At 33.3% G+C, this 23,158-nt stretch overlaps 3 protein-coding genes across 4 annotated transcripts in view; 1 reads left to right on the forward strand and 2 right to left on the reverse strand.

Moving 5' to 3' along the window:
* The window catches only part of lili (LMBR1-like protein lilipod), a 32,561-nt gene extending 18,226 nt beyond the window's left edge, over positions 1 to 14,335 (forward strand). The window contains exons 5-10 of one of the 2 annotated variants that reach the window (XM_089632524.1): positions 3,628 to 3,780; positions 4,202 to 4,359; positions 4,861 to 5,022; positions 7,572 to 7,803; positions 8,438 to 8,594; positions 12,014 to 14,335. In XM_089632524.1, coding sequence (XP_089488650.1) covers positions 3,628 to 3,780; positions 4,202 to 4,359; positions 4,861 to 5,022; positions 7,572 to 7,803; positions 8,438 to 8,594; positions 12,014 to 12,131 — 980 coding nt within the window. In that variant the 3' untranslated portion in view covers positions 12,132 to 14,335. Of the gene's footprint in view, positions 1 to 3,627; positions 3,781 to 4,201; positions 4,360 to 4,860; positions 5,023 to 7,571; positions 7,804 to 8,437; positions 9,273 to 12,013 lie in introns of those variants that run through there. The other variant, XM_089632525.1, reaches the window with a different exon arrangement.
* LOC149423169 (tetratricopeptide repeat protein 12) lies at positions 822 to 3,003 on the reverse strand. Its single transcript, XM_089632996.1, has 3 exons — positions 2,761 to 3,003; positions 1,799 to 2,044; positions 822 to 1,022 (listed from the first exon to the last, which is right to left on the reverse strand). Exons 1-3 carry the CDS (start codon positions 3,001 to 3,003, stop codon positions 822 to 824), a joined length of 690 nt encoding a protein of 229 aa, XP_089489122.1.
* Positions 14,336 to 15,930: 1,595 nt separating the features above from the next.
* Kul (Kuzbanian-like) overlaps positions 15,931 to 23,158 on the reverse strand; it is a 286,068-nt gene continuing 278,840 nt past the window's right edge. Inside the window, exons 12-15 of the mRNA XM_089632526.1 lie at positions 22,068 to 22,233; positions 20,043 to 20,179; positions 19,785 to 19,908; positions 15,931 to 19,700 (exon numbers count right to left, since the gene is read on the reverse strand). Coding sequence (XP_089488652.1) covers positions 17,895 to 19,700; positions 19,785 to 19,908; positions 20,043 to 20,179; positions 22,068 to 22,233 — 2,233 coding nt within the window. The 3' untranslated portion in view covers positions 15,931 to 17,894. The remainder of the gene's footprint in view (positions 19,701 to 19,784; positions 19,909 to 20,042; positions 20,180 to 22,067; positions 22,234 to 23,158) is intronic.

The following is a 23,158-nucleotide window of genomic DNA, read 5'->3' on the forward strand; positions in this document are numbered from 1 at the left end:
GATGAACAAGATTTTTGTTGGAGTTGAAGGGAGTTCCTCTCATTGTCTACTCTGTTCATATATAGGAAGTTTACTATTTAAATCTACCTATTAAATGCAAGTGTTCTGTAGTTACATGTTCACAGTTGTTAGTTTTGCAAATATAAAAGTCCCCCGCAGGACCTGGCAGCAAAAACCCGCAGAGCGGTTTTTTTAACTGCTAGTTGTTTTAAATGGCGGAAAGTAGTAATAATCTTTAGTTGTCAATTTATCATCTTTATAAATATGAAGAAAAAAATTACTCTCTAGAAGGTACATTGAAATAGTTTTCATATAAATCAACATCTATATCTGCTGAGAAACATAATTCAACATGAGGACTGATTCAGAATGATAACAGCGATAGATTATATTATTACACTAGCTGTACCCCGCCACGCATTGCTGTGGCTCAGTCTGTCTGTGCAGATAGAGAAACAATAGCGCGTTTTGCTTTTACGTCCCACAGATTGCTCTGTTTTAAAAAAAAGTATGTTTATCCAACAGATTGAGCATTTTAAAACATTCAGGTGACAATCAGATCTAACATTGTGTCAAAATTTTAAAGTAATAGTTGAAGAACGGAGATTTACGATTTTGAACAAACAAACATTTACATTTTTATTTATATGTATAGATTGTATTCATTTAAAAAAAAAACACATTGTTTTATATATGTCTGAAATTTTATTCAATAATTTATTTTAATCAATTATAATCTTAAGTAAAATCATTGTGTCACTAATATTATGTTCAATTTAAAAGTTTTTTTTTTTTAATTATAATAACACACTCTCATTTATTTAATCTTCATTTTCGTTATCCAAATCTTTCAAAAATTCGTCAATTTGTTCTCTGTGCTGTGGGAACCTCTCAACCAATTCATCGTAACATTTCTTAAACTCAATCATATTTTCCATGCCTTTGTGCGCCTTAGTTTGGTAAAGTTGTGCTTTAAAACTATTTTCATTTAATCTCAGAGCCCGCTCACAATCTGCCAGAACCTGCTTTTTAATCAACAATATTAAACGCATTAGAAGAATTGACTTAACAATCGAACAGCTTAAAAGTAGATAAGAAACGCATGAGTATTAATGCTGATAATGCGGGGCAGTATGCAGTATCGCTAATGTGACATAAACAAGAGTATTTGTTTTCTTGTATTCCTAACAATGATATAAACATTTTCTTCGTTAACTGAACTGATATTATGCAACTAGCATTGAAGATTTTTTAAGTGTTTGAAACACATATTTAGTTCTAATAGGCTTAAGAATAAATTGTATGGATGCACTAGACTCCGTTATTTACTCTTGATTAAATAAACAAATAAATTGAGCCCACAAAAAAAGTCTGGTTTTACAAATTAATATGCGTACAAAAAAATGTACTTATTTTTTACACCATAAAAGTAAAATTTGTTTATTTTATTTAGTAGTAGAGTTTTGTACTGCGACCTTATTGTGAAATTGACGAAAATCAACTAATTATCAATGGATCTATTCATTTCTTGTTCCCTGTTTCCATCCGTAATTCTCTTCAAAAAGATCATCGCTACTTTAAGAATCACCTGAATAATGTATGGCAGAATACTTTTTAGTACGAAAGATGCCGAAGTTGAGTTCAAAGCCTTTTCCAAGACAATTGTTGCAGTTATTTGCAACAATTGACTTAAAATGTCGAGCAACCTCTCGTCTTGTAGCGATACTAAGAACCTGAACCAAAAATCCCGAAATAATTTTATATATTCACACAGCCAATTGATAATTTTAGTTTTTACCTTATCCAATTTGTCTAGTTTGATGAATGTCAGTGCTCTATTTGTGTAGAGAAGACAGCTAGTTCGGACGTGTTCTATCGCATTGTTATAGCAAGTTAACGCCAGTTCGTAATCTCCTCGTCTAAAAGCTTTTGCGGCTCTTGTCTTAAATGTTTCGGCCTTTTCCTCACGGATCTTTCTGTCGGCCGCCCTCTGTTCTGCATCACGACCGGCTTCTTTCATGAAACTCTCGGGATCCATTTCATTCTGAATTTTTAAATGTGACATCAATACCTCATTAAAACATATAGGTGCGGAAAAATACATTGTTATCAGAGGTGTAAAACAAAGGATGAGGTACAATAAATCCATTATGTAATCAAATATTTATTAAATTATATGGTTCTTTTGATTTGCCCGTGCCCAAAAATTTACTCAATACAAGAGAAAATACTCTTTTATAATGTAAAAAATACATTGTTATCAGATGTGTAAAACAAAAAAAGTGGTACAATAAATCCATTATGTAATCAAATATTTATTAAACTTTATTGTTCTTTTGATTTGCTCGTGCCCAACAATTTATTCAGTACAAGAGAAAATACTCTTTTACAGCGTATAATATGTCCTGTGTTGTAATCAAACCCACAAGCTCCGGACTCAAAATTTTTTTTATTTTATGACAGAGAGTGAAAAATGCACATATTATTGAGTTTATCTCTTAATTGTAATTTACAATCATAATTTTATTAATATTAACATGCAATGTTTTACAACTGCTGACCTTCAATGTACATAAACAAATAGTCAACATAAAACTATTATCATAATATAATTTTATTATAATCACAGCTGTCCATAAAGTTGAACAACTTTGCACATACAAATAGTAGACGTGAAGCAACATAAAACAAACAAAAATCAAGCATTCTGTACATCCCAAATTGTAGATTATATGTATTGTATTGAGTTTATTTACTTACAGAATTAGCCGGTTTCTCTATTTTATGGCAGGCCTTTTCATTTATCACTGTCCTATTGCAATTTACTTTAATTTTTATTTCTCCATCGATATCCAGGTCCTGTCCTCCTTCTGACAGATACACATCGGCTAGCTTCTGCCCTCTCTCTGAGACCCTCTTGTCCCCTGATGACAGCTGTGATACAATCTGCGATATTTCCGACACTCGGTGCATGAAGTTGTTCCATTCTTCGTTGTTCTCCATATTAATACTGCTTTAGTGCATTAATTATGCCCTGAGCAATTGATCAATCCTTACCTAAACATTTACTTAACAAAAACGTAAATAGACCCGGTTGTCATGGAAACCTATTGATTTTGATACAATAAATGATTGCTTGTTGACATGAAATGCTTTTAGAGGGAAACCGTTTATTTTAAAATGATACAACATTTACATGCAGTAATAATTGTCTACCACAGTGAAATGAAATATTTACCTGAATTGCCTTACCCCAATTATATTATAACATGATTTATTATTATTTTTAGAGTATCTTTTCAGGATGATTTGCTTTCCTGCAAAAAAAATCTCTTAGAATAATGCCTAAACTTAATAGATTAACAATATTGTAAACTTTAAAATATTGTATTTTTAACTGTGGAGTTATGGAAAGGAGCGATTATTGACACAGAGTTTCTTGTTACCTTGTAGAATAATATGTGCTTGGACATTTGAAAGTAATTCTTTTTTTATAATATAAATAAGTATTTATAATATAGATAAGACAAAAAAGCTTCATAGTGGTGGTAATGAATATTGATATTTTATGTAGGTACTTAAGTAATATGACACTTTGTTTAATTTATTATCTTCTTATTTTTCCAGTTTGCACTCCTCTTGGATTTGTGAAGCTGTTCAGTGTGGTGGGGCAAGTGCTGGTGAAGCCGCAATTCTTGAGAGATCTCAACGAAGAGTTCTTCGCATTCTCACTGGAGGAGGAAACCGTGAGGCGGAGACTTAAACATGCTCAAACCACAGGTAAGTCTGTTCCACAACAAAACAGAACATTGAAAAAAAAAAGTATGTAACCTAACCTAGCTTACCTCAGCTATTATTTTAGGTCTCCTGATCTTTGTCAAGGGACTTGTTTGGTGGCTAGCTACCTACTGTATTTGCTACATGCCGTCACACCTTTTATAATTAAAATATTTACTTGAATGCAGTGATTAGTTTCTTTATATTGAGACATCACAACGTGTTCTATAAATAACATTATCAGCATAATTTACTACATATGTCGTTATTGACTCCACAAATGATACCTTTCATTTATTCATCTTTATATAACTTTATTAATACATAACATGAAAATTACTTTTACTTTAGAGTTCTGTTTTTAACCATTTTCAATCAAGTGGATGTAAGCTAAAGAATTTTTTTAATGGTTTATCTCTTACAGGGGAGGGTTACATATCTCCGCCACCGCTGGGCCCTCCGCCCTCATGTTCCCATGGCGAGGGAGATGAAGGGGGCGCTGCGGGCCTCCTTCGACTGAGGAACGGGGCCCTTCAAGCCGGCCTACAAGAGAGGGCAAACCTTCTACAGAATAAAAGAGAGGTATGTGTAATTAGTTAATTTACTGCTAAATATTGCTCACCTATCTATCTACATTCTGTGCAGATAGATGGAGACATAATTTTTGTTGTTGTTTACACTGACAATTTACAAGTAGTGTATAAGTGTGTGATTTAATGTGTCTAAAGATTCATTAAATCACACACTTATATATCACGGACAATAAGTTGACTGTATGTGGAATGACCGCAGTTTAAAAGTAGTCCACTGTCGAAACAGATGTTATAAATGTGCATTAGTTTGGAGAGATCAAACCTATCATAATCGTAAATGATTTTTGAAATATGCTGTGTTGCGCATAGTGTTGTCCACTTTAACGCTGTCCGAAACTATGGTTAAAGGAGGAGGCACAGCATAAATACCTTAAAAATCAATGACATTACTTCTTTTAGCTGTGAAAATATCAAAACTTTCATAGTTTGACTGATTAAAAATACATTATGGTTAGATTAGGTTGACTGATCAATAACATATTATGGTTAGGTGGTGGATGGCCAGCGGAGAACTTCTGCTTGGAGACGCAACGTGGTCTATCCTTTTGCCGTGCTCCTGCTCGTGCTGCTGACGATGACGGCCGTGCTGATGGTGCTCCAAAACTCCCTGGAACTCCTCGTGGGGATAAAGGCACTGCCACTTTCGACAACGGTAAGATTATCCCATACATGCGTGCATACATCTTTCTCCTCTTGTCCTATTTGAGTCAGTGACCCAACTCATCGATGCAGCGCTTGCAAATGTCCCTGTACTGTGCATCTCCGTCCACAGCAGACCCAGCCTCTCCTCGCCCAGCCTCTCTAGATCTTTTTCCCAACTATGTCTGGGACCGCCCATTGAACGTCTTACCCTTAAGATAACACGAATTTGTATAATTCTAAATAACACCATCCCACTTGACTTTTTGATGGAGATCAGTGCTTGACATTATAAAATATATGTATTACAGTAAAAAAAACTCTGTTTTCTATTTACTGTTAAAGTTGTTATCAAAGTTGACTCCCGTTCCTGGGAAGGAAGGTATAATCCTCAGTCAAACAGTATTTTTTAAAATTTTGTAAAATAGATGAATAGTAAAAAAAAATTTTTTTTACACATTGATTTTTTATGGTTCATTTTTCTTAGGATAAGCACAGCTTTTCAGCCTTTATGAACTGCACGCCATTGAACATTAGATAATATATATGATCAACATTCAGTAAAATAATATATTTTTTAAATCTGATGTAAGTAGGAGCAAAGGCCACGGCTTCTCTAATAATCGTAAAGTGTTGTATTATACAGCACACTCTTTGTCTGAATCAATCTTTGCAATTTTCTTTCAATTTCTCTGAAATTGGATGGTATTACAGCAGTTAATATACTAAATAAATCTCCTTCCTGTCCAATCAGTATTTGGCTCATTTGTTAGCACGGTTGCTTCCAGTCCCTGGGGAGGAAGGTTCAATCGTTCAATGTCTAACAACAAAAAATTATGTATTTTTAAATATATCTATTAATAAAAATAGATGCATTATGGCAAAAAAAAAAATTGCTTTTTAAGGTTTGATTTTTCCCACAAATAAGTTTCTGCACTTTATTGACCATTGTCAAGCCTTATAAACATCACAGAGAGAATGAAATCATTCATTTTAAATCAATAATTATTCTAATTAGAAGACTCGGTTGTGCTGAAACTAGTTTGCTAGTTAAGTTCAAATAAAATTATGTATATGTATAACAGTTATTTGCTCCCTTGAGGTGATTTTCTAGTGAATAGCAAACAGCGCTGTAGAAATGATCCAAACCTTATTATTATTATTGTAAAAGTATATTTCTTAGAACAAGTGTAATGATACAAATATGTACATAGCTAAGGCCTCACCTTTAATTTGCTTAATGTCTGAATACATAAATTATGCAGGCAGGTGATAATGGATTTTACTTCCCTGTACTGCAATCGATATTTAATGATAAGGTTGATTACCTAGCACTTTAATTTATTGTATTGAAACAATACAAGCAATGATTATTTTATTTTTGGAATAACTTATTTAGTAAAACCTCAAATTGTAAAATTTAATCATTGAAGACAATATTAGCGACCCTCAAACGAAAATTGGAAACAGAAAAAGATTCAGTCCCTTAAAAGGGATTAAGCCCAGGACCTCAGACTTGCTGGGGCTTTGCTCTACCACTGAGCTGATTCGACCCCGCCCTCTTCGGTCATATTTAACTGTATGATACTTCGACTAAGAACTACCAACATTATCTTCATTTTAATATGCATTAAGAAAATGAAGATAATGTTGGTAGTTCTTAGCCAAATTATGATACATCTAAATATGACCGAAGGGGATTGGGTCGAATTAGCTCAGTAGTAAAGTAAAGCTCTGGCAAGCCTGAGGTCCTGGGCAGTGGCGGCTCGTGACTTTTGAGTGTGATAGAGTGCTAAGTTTGAAATATTCGATTTTATTGATGTTGTTTAATCCAAAACGATTCTTTTTTTTTTACACTCTTTTGATTGAATTCCTTATTATGAATTTATTTGAAACGTTATTTTAACATAAGTATTATGTACATGAAATAAAAATCATTAAAATTTGTGAAATTATTTTACTACACATGTTATTATAAGTAGTCTTGTGGTTTAAATCCAATATTTTGGGTGCATTCATTTAGAACAAATTTAATGTGTGATCAGTTGACAAGCGTTACAATTTACAATACCGATAATTTGGCCCCTATGCTTTTAGAAATTATGCTGATCATAATTTGATCAAAAGCTGAAATGGGCAGAGAATTGGCAATGTGATGGAGATTGAATCACCCCAACCTTAGCAGCTAAATAAATACATGTCGTTACTATAAGTCATTCTCAATTACACCCACGTGGTACAGGTAAAATAGTAGCAAAATGCACAAAATAAATGACAAAATTCCATGAATCTTTGCTCATACATTCAAAAAAAGTGGTGGAATTCCCCTATACGGGTTTCAAAAATTATCTGATAGTATTAGTATCTCAAAGCCTGAAAATTTTTGATTGTTGTAGACGGAAGTGGTGCCCTCTGTTATTTTCAAAAAGAACCTTTGAAGTTTTCATAACCGCATAACAGCATAACAGCATAACTGATGTAACAGTTGGAATTTTGTCTTTTATCAAATCCTATATTACCTTTACTAACAATACATTTGCATTTTGTCTGTTGTGATTGCAGCAATTCACCCTGGGCATAAGCTCGCTGTCCCGCCTGGGGTCGTGGGGCGCGGGGCTGCAGGTGGTGGTGCTGCTGTACCTGTACGCCGCCTCCTGTACGGGGCTCTACGGCAGCAGTTACCCCGCTCGCATGCGCCCCCGCACCGGCCGCACCCCACTGCCGCTGCTCATCGCCAACTGCGCCCTGCTGCTGGTGCTCAGCTCCGCCCTGCCTCTCCTTGCCAAGATACTAGGTATGTCATGATATCAGCATCCTGTGTACTGTGCATTGAACAATTTAAAGGGGAGTCCAGAGTTGTGCAGATCCAGTTGGACTATGTCATCCACAATTGGGGAATGTTGCAAGGCTGATGTAAGTAAAGAGGGGAAAAGGAAAGTCGGGAAGCACCTGGCTACTCAGATCTGGTCACTAAATAAAGCTTAAGCCATTTCAAACAATGTTTATATCCAAATGAAAATTTCTCAGTAAAGATTAGGTGCAGCTACAATAAATTACTTTCAATCTATTTTTTTTATTTTATTTTATTTATATATTTTTTTTTTTTTTTGATCTCTTATTGTTGATAAGTACGTAATACCATATTAATAGAATTAAGTCACAATGCAATTACAAATTTTGTTCTATAATCAGTTGTTTAGCGTTCCTAGAATCAAAATTTCTGGGAATTTCGAAAGTTAAAAAGCAAACAAGATAATGGCAAAGTTTATGGCACATATGCCGTTATTGTACCTAAGAGCTTACAAAATATTATTACGATATCGAAATTAGGTGATAGTGTTTTTACTTCATATTATTATAAGCTTGTATGGGCTATGAAGGGACGTTTGATGTCTCGTGAAATAACACAATATTTAATTCACTTCCAGGGGTGACGAACTTCGACTTGCTCGGCGACTTTGGCAAAATCGAGTGGCTCGGTAACTTCAAGCTCGTGCTTCTGTACAACCTGGTGTTCGCCCTCGCCGCAACGCTGTGTCTCGTCAACAAGTTCACGGCCACTGTGCGGAGGGAACTGTACAATAGGTTAGTAGAGAATGTCCATATTCTCTCCGATTGCGTCACCTTCCTCAATTGATTGTCTTGCTCAATGACGAGACATTAACAATACCATGAGACGATAGCAAAAACAATTTTTAGAATGTTACTCTCTCCGATTGGGTCACTTGCCTCGATTGATTCTATCCAAGGTGATGAGACATTAACAATAAAGATTTAGAGATTGTCTGTATTCTCTTCAATTCAGCCACTTTTTCATATCAGTGATGAGACATTAGCAATACCATGTGACGGTAACAATAAGGATTTAGAGAATGTATTCTCTCTGATTCAGCCACTTCCTCGAGTGATTGCATATCCGATGACGAGACTATAACAATACCATGTGATGGTAACAATAAAGATTTAGAGAATGTCTGTATTCTCTCCAATTTATCCAAATTAATTGCATATCTGGTGAAGAGACATTAACATGATCATAATTTTGTCTTGTGACAGCCTTTAATCTATAACATTGCTTGAGCACCATCGCTACCATTGTGACTTTAACAATTAACTAAATAACTAATACATTTATGGTAATGGTCATTTTGTGTTTTATATTATTATCTTTGTATTTCAAAATAAGACTGAGAATTAACTTAAGCAATCGACAAACATTCCCTTTGCATTTAAAGCTGCTATTTGTGTTCATTTTAATTATTTTATATGATTTTTTCATTGCACTGAATTGTTTTCTGTCGTTTTCCAGTGCTATGAAATTTTAAAAAAATCCGTAAATCAGTAATTGATTAGAGAAGCACTTTTTAGAGAAATTTACTAGGAAATTATTGTATATTCTATAAGTATGGTTATTTTACATGCCGCACAAAAGACATTTAGAATATATTTAGTTTCCTGTTAGAGAAGATTTTGTCTTTAGAATAAAGAGTACTTGTGAGTTGATTTACACCCTTGAGTTAGTTGTTCGCAAAAGTGGCACAATATATATAAATTAACCTATGATTTACTCTCATTATTCAACATTTGGATTTCTTTAAATTAATTTATAAATATAAATACAAAAAAACCTTGAAAATATAATGTATAACTTATATCACTTAAATAATATTCTGTTGTGGTTACACATCAATAAAGTGCATAGTGCTGAAATGATAAATAAATATAAACTAAGATTTGCTTTAGAATTATTAAGTAATCCAAAAAATCCACATAAACTGGCAAATAATTTGAGATTTTCATGTCCAAAGGTATTATGTATTGTGTTTTAATCCCGTGTTGCGCTTCCTCCGTCTTTAACCGACATTTCAGACAGCTTTACATTGTCACATCACATCTGCCGTGATGATAGACACTGCAACACTGTCCGAAACTTTGGCTAATGAAGGAGGAAGCGCAACTCGGTTTAATAAACCAAAAATTTAACACAATAAAAAAAAAAACAATTTTTTTGCAAATATCTTAAGTACAGTTAGTTAAAAGTGTCTTTTGCTTGCAACTGGTTGCATATTCATCTTAACTGGAGCCCTTTCTCTATTCTTGTCTTTACAGCATGCCTAGATAAACCAACTTACAATGGAAAGGCACTTTGACTGCATTATGTATTGATTTTAAAATGATTGTAATGATCTGTTTCAGTAAGACTATGTTTAAGATTAAAGATTTCACAGTTTTTGTTTTATCGGTTGCGGCTAATACCCATTCCTGTGAAATGATACAGTATTATGAAGTATGCATTTTTTAAATATTGAATGTCACACAAAATCTGATTTTGTTGAATGCTAACTTTTTAAAGTGATGTGCAGCTACATGACATGATAATGATTGTATGCCGTGACAGGCATACAAGAATAATGTTGTGAAACATGATTATTACTGAATATTTTGTAGTTTTTTTATTTGATTGAATTTTTATCTTTTCTGGGATTTCCACCAAATTTAACGAAGAGATAGTGTGCCTTGCTTTAACATCTTAACATTTTCCCTTTCATCGGCAATACTCCAAGGGACAAAATAAAATGTTCATGTAACATTTTTACTATATTATTATATTACCTATGTAGGAATCTATATCTGCTGTGTTGTTTTGTTATAGGAATATAATATTTATACAAAATTAGATATAAATAAGGAAGTGAATACATACTTAATTTGCATCTCTTGCGTATTTTAATTGTCTTAGCCTTTACATCTCTCTAAAATATTATTTGAAAATTTGTTATTGTTTTACATTAAGTTAAATCTTTTCTAGTCTCTCCCATTATTATTTATGTCATGAACTTGTATTGTACATATCTCCGATACATTACTATGATTCGTTTTACTGTTGTGTTTTGTACTTTCTACATATTATTGGCATTTTGAAATATTTCCACCAAATTCCATCATACTGAAGGAAATTATGTTCTGGAACAGGAAAAATATATTATGTATAATACAATTGAGTTTAGTTATACATTGTGTTATTACATAATTTCTATAGTTGCTAAATTAATTATCTGAAAACATCTAACTAGTCTAAGTAACTCTACAAGGAAAGAAGGAGCTAGAATAATTTATTTAAGAAGTTCTTGCAACTTCCATATTCAATATTTTCCTCGTAAACCAAAACTTTGTTAAAATGAATATAATATGTATTACATATTCATAGTGCCTATTCTTTCATGTTTTTAGTTTTGCAATACATATACTTATGTATGTATTACAATATTTTAATTTACTGTGATATCACAAAGACATCAATAATTGTAAGGGTTTTTTAATTAGAATGTATGAACCCAGATAGGAAGCCATACTTAGCTTTACTGAGCTAAAATAGTTGATACTTAATCAATTAATAAAAAAATAAAAAAATAAAAAAAAATTCCGTTCTGCATTCATATTATATTTATTTCCACACAGAATATGAATAAAGCCAACAGAATATCAAAATGTGTGTCATTTAAATATGTATCTTTGTGAGAACTGATATTGTTTATTTATAAGTCTTATTTATTCCACTTTAGTTCTATAAGTTCTTGCTTTTTTAAAATCTTTTGATATTATGTATTTTCATAAATAAACAAGATAACCAAAACATCACTGTATTTGTCATCAATTTAACAAACTGTTCTGTTGCATGTTCTCATACCCCTTTTATAAAGCTTAATTAAAATGTTGCTTTGGCCCATCATTCGAAGGTAGCTAATGGCTTTCATTGTTTGTTGTTGGACAAGTGAACAGGAGGAGAATACTATTTTATTGTATTTGAAGGATAACTGCTCTTTTGAAACATTTATCAAATAGAATTATGTAATATATTATAACAAAATTCAATTTAAGTATGCATACATTTTGAAAGTTGCAGAATTGTTATTCATTTCAAAACATCTGTCAATTTTAAATTGTATGTGTAATTCATTTTCTAAAAGTAACATTTATTTAATTAATTTTCTTTGTTAATCTAGATTCAAGAGTCTGGTGGATCTTTTTAGTCCCAAGGAAAAGACGAAGGCCGTGCAAGCTACTTCTTCCAAACCCAACCTGTTGTGCGCTTCCTCTCTCGATCACCGCAAGAGTCTATAGAGTTACTTCTGAGAGGAAATTCTGCATTAGTTCATTTTTAAATTTCCAATTAAAACTTGATTAAAATCAAATTGGAATTGGCAAAGTGTGAAGTTATGAACCCAACTATAAGTTGATACTGACATTTTTATCCCTAAATTAAGTATAAATTTAAGATTGTTTTGTTGGATTTTGTTATTGCAGATACGGTGACAACTACCGCGCCAATCTCGTCATTGATCTCATGTCAAAATATTCTTTAACCTCTTGAAAAGATATGAACACCCAAATACTATTTATCTTAAATTATAAGCCATGTATGTGATATTTTATTTATTTATTATAATATGTTTGCTTGACAGAAGTTTTGATTATTAGCTTTGTAGTTCATCTATAACGGCGTCTATTTTATATGAACTATGAACCCTTTTCAATTTATCCAATCAGTTGTCTGACACCGTAGCTAATCTTACTTGTAGTTATTTCGATTTTTAAAAAGCTGCTCTCAACAAACATCAGCTGAAAAAATAATGCAGCCTATCTCAAAAGTTCATTACAGTAATTATTATTCTAAGCTATATTTTTAACAACTTTTTACTTTCTTTAGAAAAAATTGAAAGTACAAAAACAAAGATTTAAAATTTGACACCTTGTTCAATGAAGCCTCTCTGTTTTTAAACCTATAAATGATAGTAAAATAATATTATTGTTTATAAGAATTTAGAATGTATCACTCCCCTTTTTGAGGTTTTTTTTATTATTTAATGTCACTTCCAACATTCCCAGGTTTTAAATCTAAAGTGATCGGCTGAACTTCAGAAAAAAATATTATATCATATATATTAAATTCTAAATTAAGCATGCGCATTATTTTTTATCTTTAATTTGTCCGCTTTCAAATTGACCATTACGGCTTGAGCTGATTTTGTTTAATTGTGAGAATCGGGACTGAATCTTTTTAATTTAATTTTTGTTAACTAACTCTTTGGTTCTTTCTGCCCTAAGGCAAACAAAAGTCATCAACCCCAAAAATACAGTTTTGAGTTAGCGCAAGTTAAAGAAGGAGTTAAGTATAAATAACGCTTCTGTACTTTAGATGGAATTTATCAAAAATGATTATGAAACTTAATATTTTTTATGTACATATCTTTTTTTTTCCTTTATACATATCAATATTCAAATTGCCATACTAGGTTTGCAGATGGTGTCTTTTGTTTGTGTGAGGTAATAATCAATTACTTAATTATCACACCTTTTTTCTATCCCACATAATACATAATTATATTATTATTTCTCCTTTAAATTTATTTATTTACTAACATACAAATGTGCTTACGTACATACTTGAGATATAAATAAATAGGCAGCCAAATGACAACAAGAATGAAGCCATTATTTGCACATCTATTGAGTGAGATCCATGATTGATTCACAGGGCTAAACACTGTCAATATCCGAACCCTAAGGACGGGTTGTTTCGGAGAATTTGAACGATTCATCAAATTTCAACGTTCATTTTCAAGTTCTGTGAAAGTTTTTTTGAAGTTCTGTTTTTATTTCAGTTCTGTCAAGCAACCAGCCTATAATGATATAATAACAGAACTTGAATAGGACTTTCACAGAACCCGAAAATGAGCGTTGAAATTTGATGAATTGTTCAAATTCTCCAAAACAACCCGTCCTTAGAATTCAACAAAGCATTCTTAACTGGAGTTAACAACTTGTGTGATATTATAATAATCTGAAAGAAATTCTCTTTTTAAACTCAATGTCTTATTGTGTGAATGTAGTCATCAAAAGCAAAGCAAGATTATAAATACATACATATTGGAATTTCATATTTTAAAAATCTTATTATTCATTTATATCTCATTGTATTTATTTCCCTAATTATTTTTAAACCTTATCTTTGTATTTTCCCAATTAAGTGAAGGGGTTGACTGGTATTTATTGCTACATAAAAAAATTATAGATATTTTGAAACCAACAAATTTGCAGGTAAATGTGAAAAAGTTATGAAATTATTTTTTTTCTTGTTATATTCTCCCATATTTTGCATCCTCAGCCTAAATACTGGTCACCCTTTAATCCTGCTGTCTTTAAAATTCTGTTTAATTTGTGTGTATTTTCAAGTCCCTTTATTATTCTTTATAATATTATGTATATAAATCAATGGCGCTTTCAATCTCGTTGAAGATCCTGTATTTATTTGAAATAAATTGTAACGTTACCTTGTTTCCATTTTTTTAAATGAAACTAACTTTTTCAATAATCTTTAACATTAGCAGTCAAGTATCTACTTGGAATATTTAGGAAAGAGTATTGGAACATTTTTTCTGAGTTAAGAACTTGATTTTCTATCTATTTACAAATATTTATTTAATTATTCCATTTTCAAAATCCGCACAAACGTGATGACATTTTGATAAATTTTGTATGACAGCAATGGTATTATTTGTGATTGGAGGATACAAGGAGCATGCAGCCTTTAGTCATGTGTGTTACATAGCCAATCATCTATCACAAATGTTGCCGGATTTTAAATATGAAGCAATAGCTATTGAATTTGATGAATGGAAGGTAAAGTGATATTAATATTTTAAATATTAGTTAGTTTATCTCCAGCCCACATGTTCTCACACACCTGCATCCTGAACTACAGGGTACTTGGGACCATAAATAAACCGCTCACTAGATCGATGTCTTCGGGCTTTTTGTATGAAACAAATTGGACCTAAAAACCCATAGATATGCCAATATATAGACAGTAAAATTCTCATTCGGAGCCTACTTATTATACTAAACGCCAATGAAAATCTCTGAAAGTTTATTCCATAGTTCCATTCCATAGTAGAGTTTTTCATTGGTGGATATAGTTAGGCAATCATATGACGTCACAATATTTCAGTTCCAATTTTTGATCTGAGTTATACCCCCCTGTTTGAGATTAACTTTCAATTATTTATGTGTTGGGTCCCTTGAATAAATACCATCACTTGGTAGAAAATTGTGGTACTTGTTCTGAACTGGTCACTTACTTTACCCACTGCAACAAAGTACCAATGATAAACTTGTTGAATTCCGCTGCACGCTTAATATGCAAATTGTTAATATCGTGGGAGATGGTAAAAGATGATAAAAAGTTAAATTTTAAGATTACGAAATACCATAGACATGAAAATCAGTAGACTGGAACCCCCTTCCCCGCCTACCAAGCACCTACTCTTTCTGGTTTGCATACCTCGGCTTGGAAATTGCTGTCCCCTAGATCTGAAGATAGATGCCTGTCCCAAGATGAAACTGGTCCAGTCTCAAATAAATAAGTGGTTTCAAAGTTTCACAGCTCATGATGGATATTATGATGTTGCGAGTTGAAAATGGTTGCATTGACCTGCAAGTTCCAGATGGAAAGAGTTGTATACATTTATTTCATGATGCCAGTTGCTTCCTAGAGAGTTTTTGCTGCTCAATGAGATTGCATTAAAATCAAGTAAGAAATTATGATTAAATAAATAACATTTAAACTATTACAGGAATGGCTAGCCAATCTCAACAAGGAGAAAAAATGGGTTCACTTGGAATCTCCCATTGTTTGGAAACATGTTTCATATGGACACGGAAGAGATGTCTACATGGGTGGTATCAATGAATTCTGGGAATATGTGTTAGACTATTACAATATCTCCTCGTTCATGACGGAAGAGGATCTAGTGAAATTGGTCAAGGATTATGCGCAGTACGATCGTTACTAAAATGGGACATGCACTATTTATTTTTTATGTTAAAATGAATCAAAATCAGTGGTTTTTTAATGGTTTTTATTTATTGTTATTCTCATTAAATGAAGTTAGATATGAAAAATATATTCAAAATAGTAAGAGATTAATACATTACAGTATTAAACATATTAAAAATACACAATATTACATTTTTGATATCATTATTTTAGTATTCAAAATTAATTATCTTGAGGGAATGTTTGGGAAATCCTGATATGATTTTAAAAAATATGGTAATGCAGTCTGGGAAAATAATTATTAAGTTATTCGAGATTATTATTAAAGAGACAATGATTGAAATTATCCATTATATTCTAACCTGACCGCTCAAGGCCAATAATTCATCTGGTGTCAAGTTGTCAGGTCAGTCGATGTTCCACGGGGCTACACAGTGCGTGCTAATATTACTTGTTTCTATGTATTATAGAAATTATTATTGGAGGGAGAAATTACATTCTCGATTTTTTATTATCCCTATCGGTGAACAGCCTTTGTAACTAAATCAATTGACGGAGGAAATGTGCACAAATAATCCCTAGGAACACCTACTTGTAATATTAATTGTAACTTCCATCACTGGATTCACAAAAAAAGGAATACATTTACATAAATATCGGTAAATCAATACAATAAGTACTATTTATCTAAGATCTTGAATATCACAATACATATTTCGAAATAACTTGGAAAAAACATGTATTATTCACTAACTAATATTGAATTACTTTCAGCAGTTTTAAATGTAATTATATAAAATGAGAATCAGTTGTATTTGAAAATAAATTCATAAATTTAAAATAATAAAGTCACGTTCAACTGAAAATATCACATTTGAAAGTTAAACAATCTTTTGCCTTCCCATTTTCACATGAAATATCACAGTGGCGATTTTATCAATATGTATGGATTAGTATTCGTACTGTTATTTCATAAAATATATTATAAAGCAACAACATCATATGTAGGTAAATTCTAAACAATAACTCCAAGGCAGTCAATCGGTATTTTATATTGCCGCCTGGTTGAACAGAGTAGGATTGTTAGTCTAAATAAAATTAAATATAATATATCGGAAAGTACAATTTAGTAGTCTCAGTTGATAAATTAAATTATTAATTGATTAATGTTAAATCTTTTACAATTTCTCCAGCCATTAAATTAGACATTCTCATTGATTCAAGAACGAAAATACTTACTGATTTATAGAAGTTATTCTAAATCATTAATATCGATTGAGATGGCATTTGCGTTATGTACATATGTACATACATAGCCTTATTGGGTCATAGTATAAAAAAGGCAGAACTCAGTGAAAATACAAAAGTGATGTTAGCAAAAGCTAAATGTAGATAAAGAGTAGTTCATACACATGTTTAAAATAAATAAATAATAATGAGTCAGTCACATATTTTGTATTCAAAGCCTTTAGTGAGTTGCCAAAGAATGGATGTGTTAACATTTGATTTATTTTAAATTTCAGGCATTTTAAAATTATTTGTCTTTTTACTTGCTAACAAAATCACAACTTGTAAAACAGTACAGCATTATTATCTAGGCAATAAGTAGCTTGGAAATGTTTATTCTGAATTCTAATACATATTATTTAGTTGATATCTCACCAAACAATGAGAATAATGCAAAGACACAGTGCGGTACCGACAGAATAAGCACACCTTGAATATGTACAGGGTATTTTCATAATTTGAACAGTAGAAATGGCCAAATTACCGCAGTAGAGGTACTCATACTACTATCCCAACTCTTGACATGGAAACAGCATTCGGGGAGAGGACTGTAATGTCCCACAGGATAAAAGCTGAAAACACTTCAATACATACCCACTACTCTACAACACAACACATTCATGGAATTGTTTAAGTTTAAATTCTAAGAAATGATAATCTTACTACTACCGATATTAGTTCACAAAATCACAAACAATAATGTTGACGTATTATTATTATTACTCTTAACATTAAAGTTACCAGTTAGAGTTAGTTGGGTGTCAAACATCGTAAGGATTGTAATCATTGTCTGAAACTAAAACTTCCATATCTGACTGATAGGCGGCCGGGCTTGTCACTTGGTTGCTATCGGGCAGGGAGTTCTTCAGCTCCCCAAACTTGAGGGGCCAGCGCTCCCCGGAGCCGCAGGGAGAACTGGAAGGGGGGGAGGTCTGCCGTCGGTGCAAGGGGGCGGGTTTTTCTACATTAGGATCTAACAATATTTGGTTATTTGGGATATTTGGCACTAAATGGGAATCCAAGCAGTCGGGACCCTTCCTTTGGGACGAACTGGCAGGCACTTTATGGTTGCTGCTGTTTCTCTTGAACCACTGGAAGTCTGGCCTATAGGCATCCGCTAAGTTGGCACCAGCTGAGATTGGCACGAAGCAATCACTAGGGTTCTGACTGTTATAAAGTTCTGTAGCGCTCATCTGGCGCCGTAATTTCCCTTTCCCTAACGTTTCATGGGGACTACTTCCCTTCAGCACTCTTCTCTCTCTCTTCTCCATGCTGTTGTACCTGTGCACAGGTTCAACGTTGCTGTAGGGCTGCTCTATGGGGGTGTGGCGTCTTCTCCTATCAGAAAGACTGTTGTTTGTTCTGGCTACTAAATGTAAATTATTTAAACTGTTGCCTTTTTGTATTCTTTTGTTAGTATTATGCTGAGAAGCATTAGACAAACTTTTCTTTATATTAGTGTTTAAATTTTCACTTTGCATTCGCATAACTCTAGGTGGACCATTATTTCTAGTTGATGGTTGAACATTTTGACTATTTTGGCGGGAGATAGATTCCGGCTTACTTTTATATGCGGGAGTTGCATTCCTGGGCATGCTGCTGCTTTTCTCTGGAGTGTTATTCTTATCATCGCCACTACCACCGGCAAAAGTAAGATTTTCGTAAAAGTGCATCTCCCCGCTGTTGGTCTGCAGCTGATCCTGCATGAGCAGATTCTGGCGGCTCTCGGCCAGCTGCGTCCCCTGCCCCACGGAGTTGCTCTTTCTGTGGGTCCACTTGGGGCCCATCTTACGGTATTGACTAAATCTATGTTCAATAGAATTATCATTATTATTAGCTTGTTCATAAGATATGCTATCTGGCACTTGATTTAAGCCCAATGAGGCCGCATTTGATGATTGTGACGTTTGGCTGAGTTGTGATATGGTGATATCATTAGAAGGCCCCACTGTCGGGCTGACGCTAGTTTTGCTTAACCTAGTTTCAGTTTTTGGCATCCGCAGATGCGGCTTTTTCTTTACCCGCTCCGGTCTGTTGTGAGGAGTTTTGTCTAGGACCACTCTGGTTTTATCACCTTTACAGAGTTTGAGAGAGAATTTGAATGGTGGCTTATAAATGACTTGCAGTCTTACTTTTTCTTTTTCTCCTTGGGCCAAATTGTTGACACTTTTAGAATTGACCTTGTCATATCGACCTTTGATGACTTTTGATATGTTAGTGGTTTTGCTTCCACTTGCAAATGTTCTATCTGTGAGACCTATGGGGGTTGATTTGGACTTGATCATGGCGGGCTGCGGGGAACTGAGGAGCCAATTCTGCACTTTCCCAAGGGAGTCGGCTTCCACCACCACGGGGACAGGGACGGTGGACACTGCTCCTTGCTCCCTGTCCTTCTGAGTGGCACTGTAGTCAATTACTTCCTTTTTATTCTTTCTCTTTGCTATTGCAATTTTGTGTTTGTTAATTCCTCCTGCTTTGCGGAGTTTGATGGCCACGGCTTCAATCTGACTGGATGTAGCCCCCTTGCTATGCTTGGGAGATTCTTCAGCATTGAGAGGTTTCTGCGTCTAAAAGAGTAAGATAATAAATTAACAACCTTTTTAATAAATGTCCTAATTTTAAGCACAAATAGTGAAACAGATACTCCTTACCCTTTTCTTGTTGTGTTTGCCCGCTGCTAATGCACCGGCACTGGCTTGCTGTTCACTCTTATCCTTTGTCTTCCGATGTACCCGAGTTTTCAAAGCTACTTTCTTCTTCAAGGGAACTTTGGATCTGAAACATTAAAACATAGTAACAAACATTAAAATATAGTAACAAAGACCGGCAACACATTTTTGTATTAGAGTAAATAATAATGACTTAATTTTGGATGTTATATATATATATATTTATGGATTTGCATTTACCTGACTGCCGTATGAATGATCACCCCGTCCGGACAGTGTTCCGGAAGACGAACAGTTTCCGTTGTGGAGCTGTGAATGATGGTCACCTTCTTCAGTTTTCCATCCGACTTCTTTCCCAGAAGACGAGTGCTGCCCACCTAGTTTGGAAAGACACAAATTAATGAACATGTTTATTTTGATGATCGGGGATACTTCTATAATAGACCAGTTATAATACTATGGGATAGTTTTTATTCAGAGGATGTCGAAGAAACACTGGTGACAGGAATATTACTGTAGTGTCGGAAAAACAAGGGTAATAATGTGTATTGTAATTTGATAAAGCGTGACCAATATGATTCAGCAATCTGCCAAATTTATTGGTTTAAGTCAATAAAAGTTCAGAATCAAAATAATGCGCCTATATACAACAAAACATCTAGCCTACAAACTGTTTATGTAGGAAGCGTTACTTGGATATGACATTAAATAACACAAGAAGCACGAGGAATTCTATACAGGAAAGAACTCCAATTTGTTTTCTTCAAGAGCACTTACGCGAATAAGAAACAACACTCTCGCTATCTTCCTCCCTGGACTTTCCACAACAACATTTGCACTGATACAAAAAATAATGAAAGAATAAACAATCAATAAAATTAATAAAAATGTATCTAACAAAGAAAGTGTTTACAGTCCTGTCAGCAAAATTTAGAAATTAGATAAAATGGAACAATTTGTTTTCATTACTATGCCAAGGATCACCGATTTTAGAACAGAATAAATTTGAGGTTATGTTTGACTTCTGAACCTGACAGTACGATAATGGACAGGAAAAATTAAACTGAATTTTTATAAAAAAAGGTGTTTTTTTTAAATTTCTCTCTGTTAATTAATTATTTAATATAAACTATGAACTGGCTTTTTTGATGAATAATATATTTATGCACATTTCTAAAGTAGAATAAAAGGCATTTATCTCAGTAAGTTATAAAAAATAACAAGCTCAAATATTAACCGTCTGGGTGCCAATCGTCGATTTTTGTCGATTCGTGTTTTAACGAAGATTGCCGATCGTCGATTTCCGTCGATTGCATCAGTCGTGTTCTGATTCACGCGTACGTCTGTACGTAAAATTCTCATTTTTTCGAAACGCCTGGACTTCGGGATCCTCCTCCGCGTGATTCTAAACCAATATTCTTTTAAAACACCGAAAAAATCAACGAAATCCTTGAAAATTCCAAGAATTTATGGGGTTTTAAAAAAATATATAGTTTCATAAAAAATAATGTTTTTTTGGTGGCATTTTACAAACAACTGTATGAATTTTTTTGGCACTCAAACGGTTAAATTTCTGATATACAGAATATTTAAAAATGGCTCACCTTACATTTTTTTGTGTAAATACTAAACCAAAATGACTGATATGTAATCCATAATTACTTTTTTTTCACAATAAATGTATTATAAACATTAGTGTCACCTCATGTTTCATATAAAAAAAATAATTAACAAAAAATGCATAAATTTTTCTCAAATAATGTTTGGAGCCTTTGGTTTCATAGAGGTGTACATTTTAATTCTTCTGTAATAAGCTTCTATATTTGATTATAAAGCTTGGTTTTTTTTTCTTTCTAACAACCGTTTAATTCATACCAGGGGGGGTATAACTCCGATCAAAAGTTTGAACCGAAATATTGTGACGTCATATGATTGCCTAACTATATCCACCAATGAAAAACTCTGAAAGTCTATGGAATAAACTTTCAGAGTATTTCATTTGTGTATAGTATAATAAGTAGGCTCCGAATGAAATTGTTACTGCCTATATTTTGCATTTTTAGGACCAACTTGTTTCATTTGAAAAGCCCGAAGATATTTATCTCGTGTGTTGTTAATTTATGGTTCATACTTCTAACTATGGCAGTAAGGGAGATACAACGCTTTCCATGAGTCATATATTGCCTTTATTTCACTTGACCTTATCCTTAATTGATAATTACATGACAGCTGTAGTGCCATAAAATAATAGATGATTGAACATACCAATAGTCCAATGACAAGAAGGATGATGAGCACTGCGGCATACCAGTGGTCCAGGATCCACTTCTTGAAGCTGGAGAGGCTCTCCTCGGAGAGTAAAAGTTTCCGAAGAGTCGCCAGCGGACCGGACGGGTCCACCTCTCGACATTTTTGGAATACGTCGCAATATCTGGAACATTAATGATAAAATCATAATTTCGCTGCGCAATGAGAAATATATTTGGAAATTTGTATTGTATTGTGTGGATAAATAAAAGTGTGAAAACGGATACCGTAAAATAAAATTTAATACTCAATCCAAAGAGTCATTTCTTAAAATCTGAGCTGTCAGTATTATATGCAAAACTTTTGACGTAGGAATCATACACGTACTTAGTAACAGTTAAATAATATATTATCGTATGTAACATTCAAGTCATTTGTCACAAAAATCTCTAACATTTAAATATTTATATTATATGTATTAACACACTTCGGCCGAGAAAGGTAGTTCTACCCGTTCAGTCGATTGATGCTTAACGGTGGGAAGGGTATAGGAATCTTTTGCGCCGGCCTCATTTCAATGGCAGAAAAGACAGAATTATTCAATGTTTTTATCTGAATATTATATACCAAACTTTTTGTAAAGGTCCCAACTATATCTATATGTACATAATTATCGTATAGTAATGCAAGTCTTCTTTTTATATTTATCTTCGTGCTTTTCGTTTACATCGGTATTTCAACAAAAGGATAGTATATTATTTGTAATTATAATAATTCAATTTCTGGAATGAGGGTTTTTATGAGCGTGAAACCCGATTCGAATCTCTATCTCTGTTTCGCCCCACTCAACTCCTATGTGCAAGTGAGCGAGAGATGTCGGGCGTATTTAAAGAAAGCAGGTATGGGCAAATACCGATAGGCGGACCGTTACAAGGTTAATTGAGTTTCATTTCAAATAATTTTAGATTTTTGTTTAGTACTTTTATAGCTTGTATGCCGAGTTACTGTGTAGAAATTTTTATTAAAATATTTTCGAAGATATAGCGATTTAAAACAAATTAAAGAAATTCGCGCTGGACCTTTATTTTCGCCCGGAGATCGCACAGTGC

Source organism: Hesperophylax consimilis, chromosome 6 (assembly GCF_061612785.1).
Source record: "Hesperophylax consimilis isolate HC1 chromosome 6, BYU_Hcon_1.0, whole genome shotgun sequence".
Classification (NCBI taxonomy): Eukaryota; Metazoa; Arthropoda; class Insecta; order Trichoptera; family Limnephilidae; genus Hesperophylax; species Hesperophylax consimilis.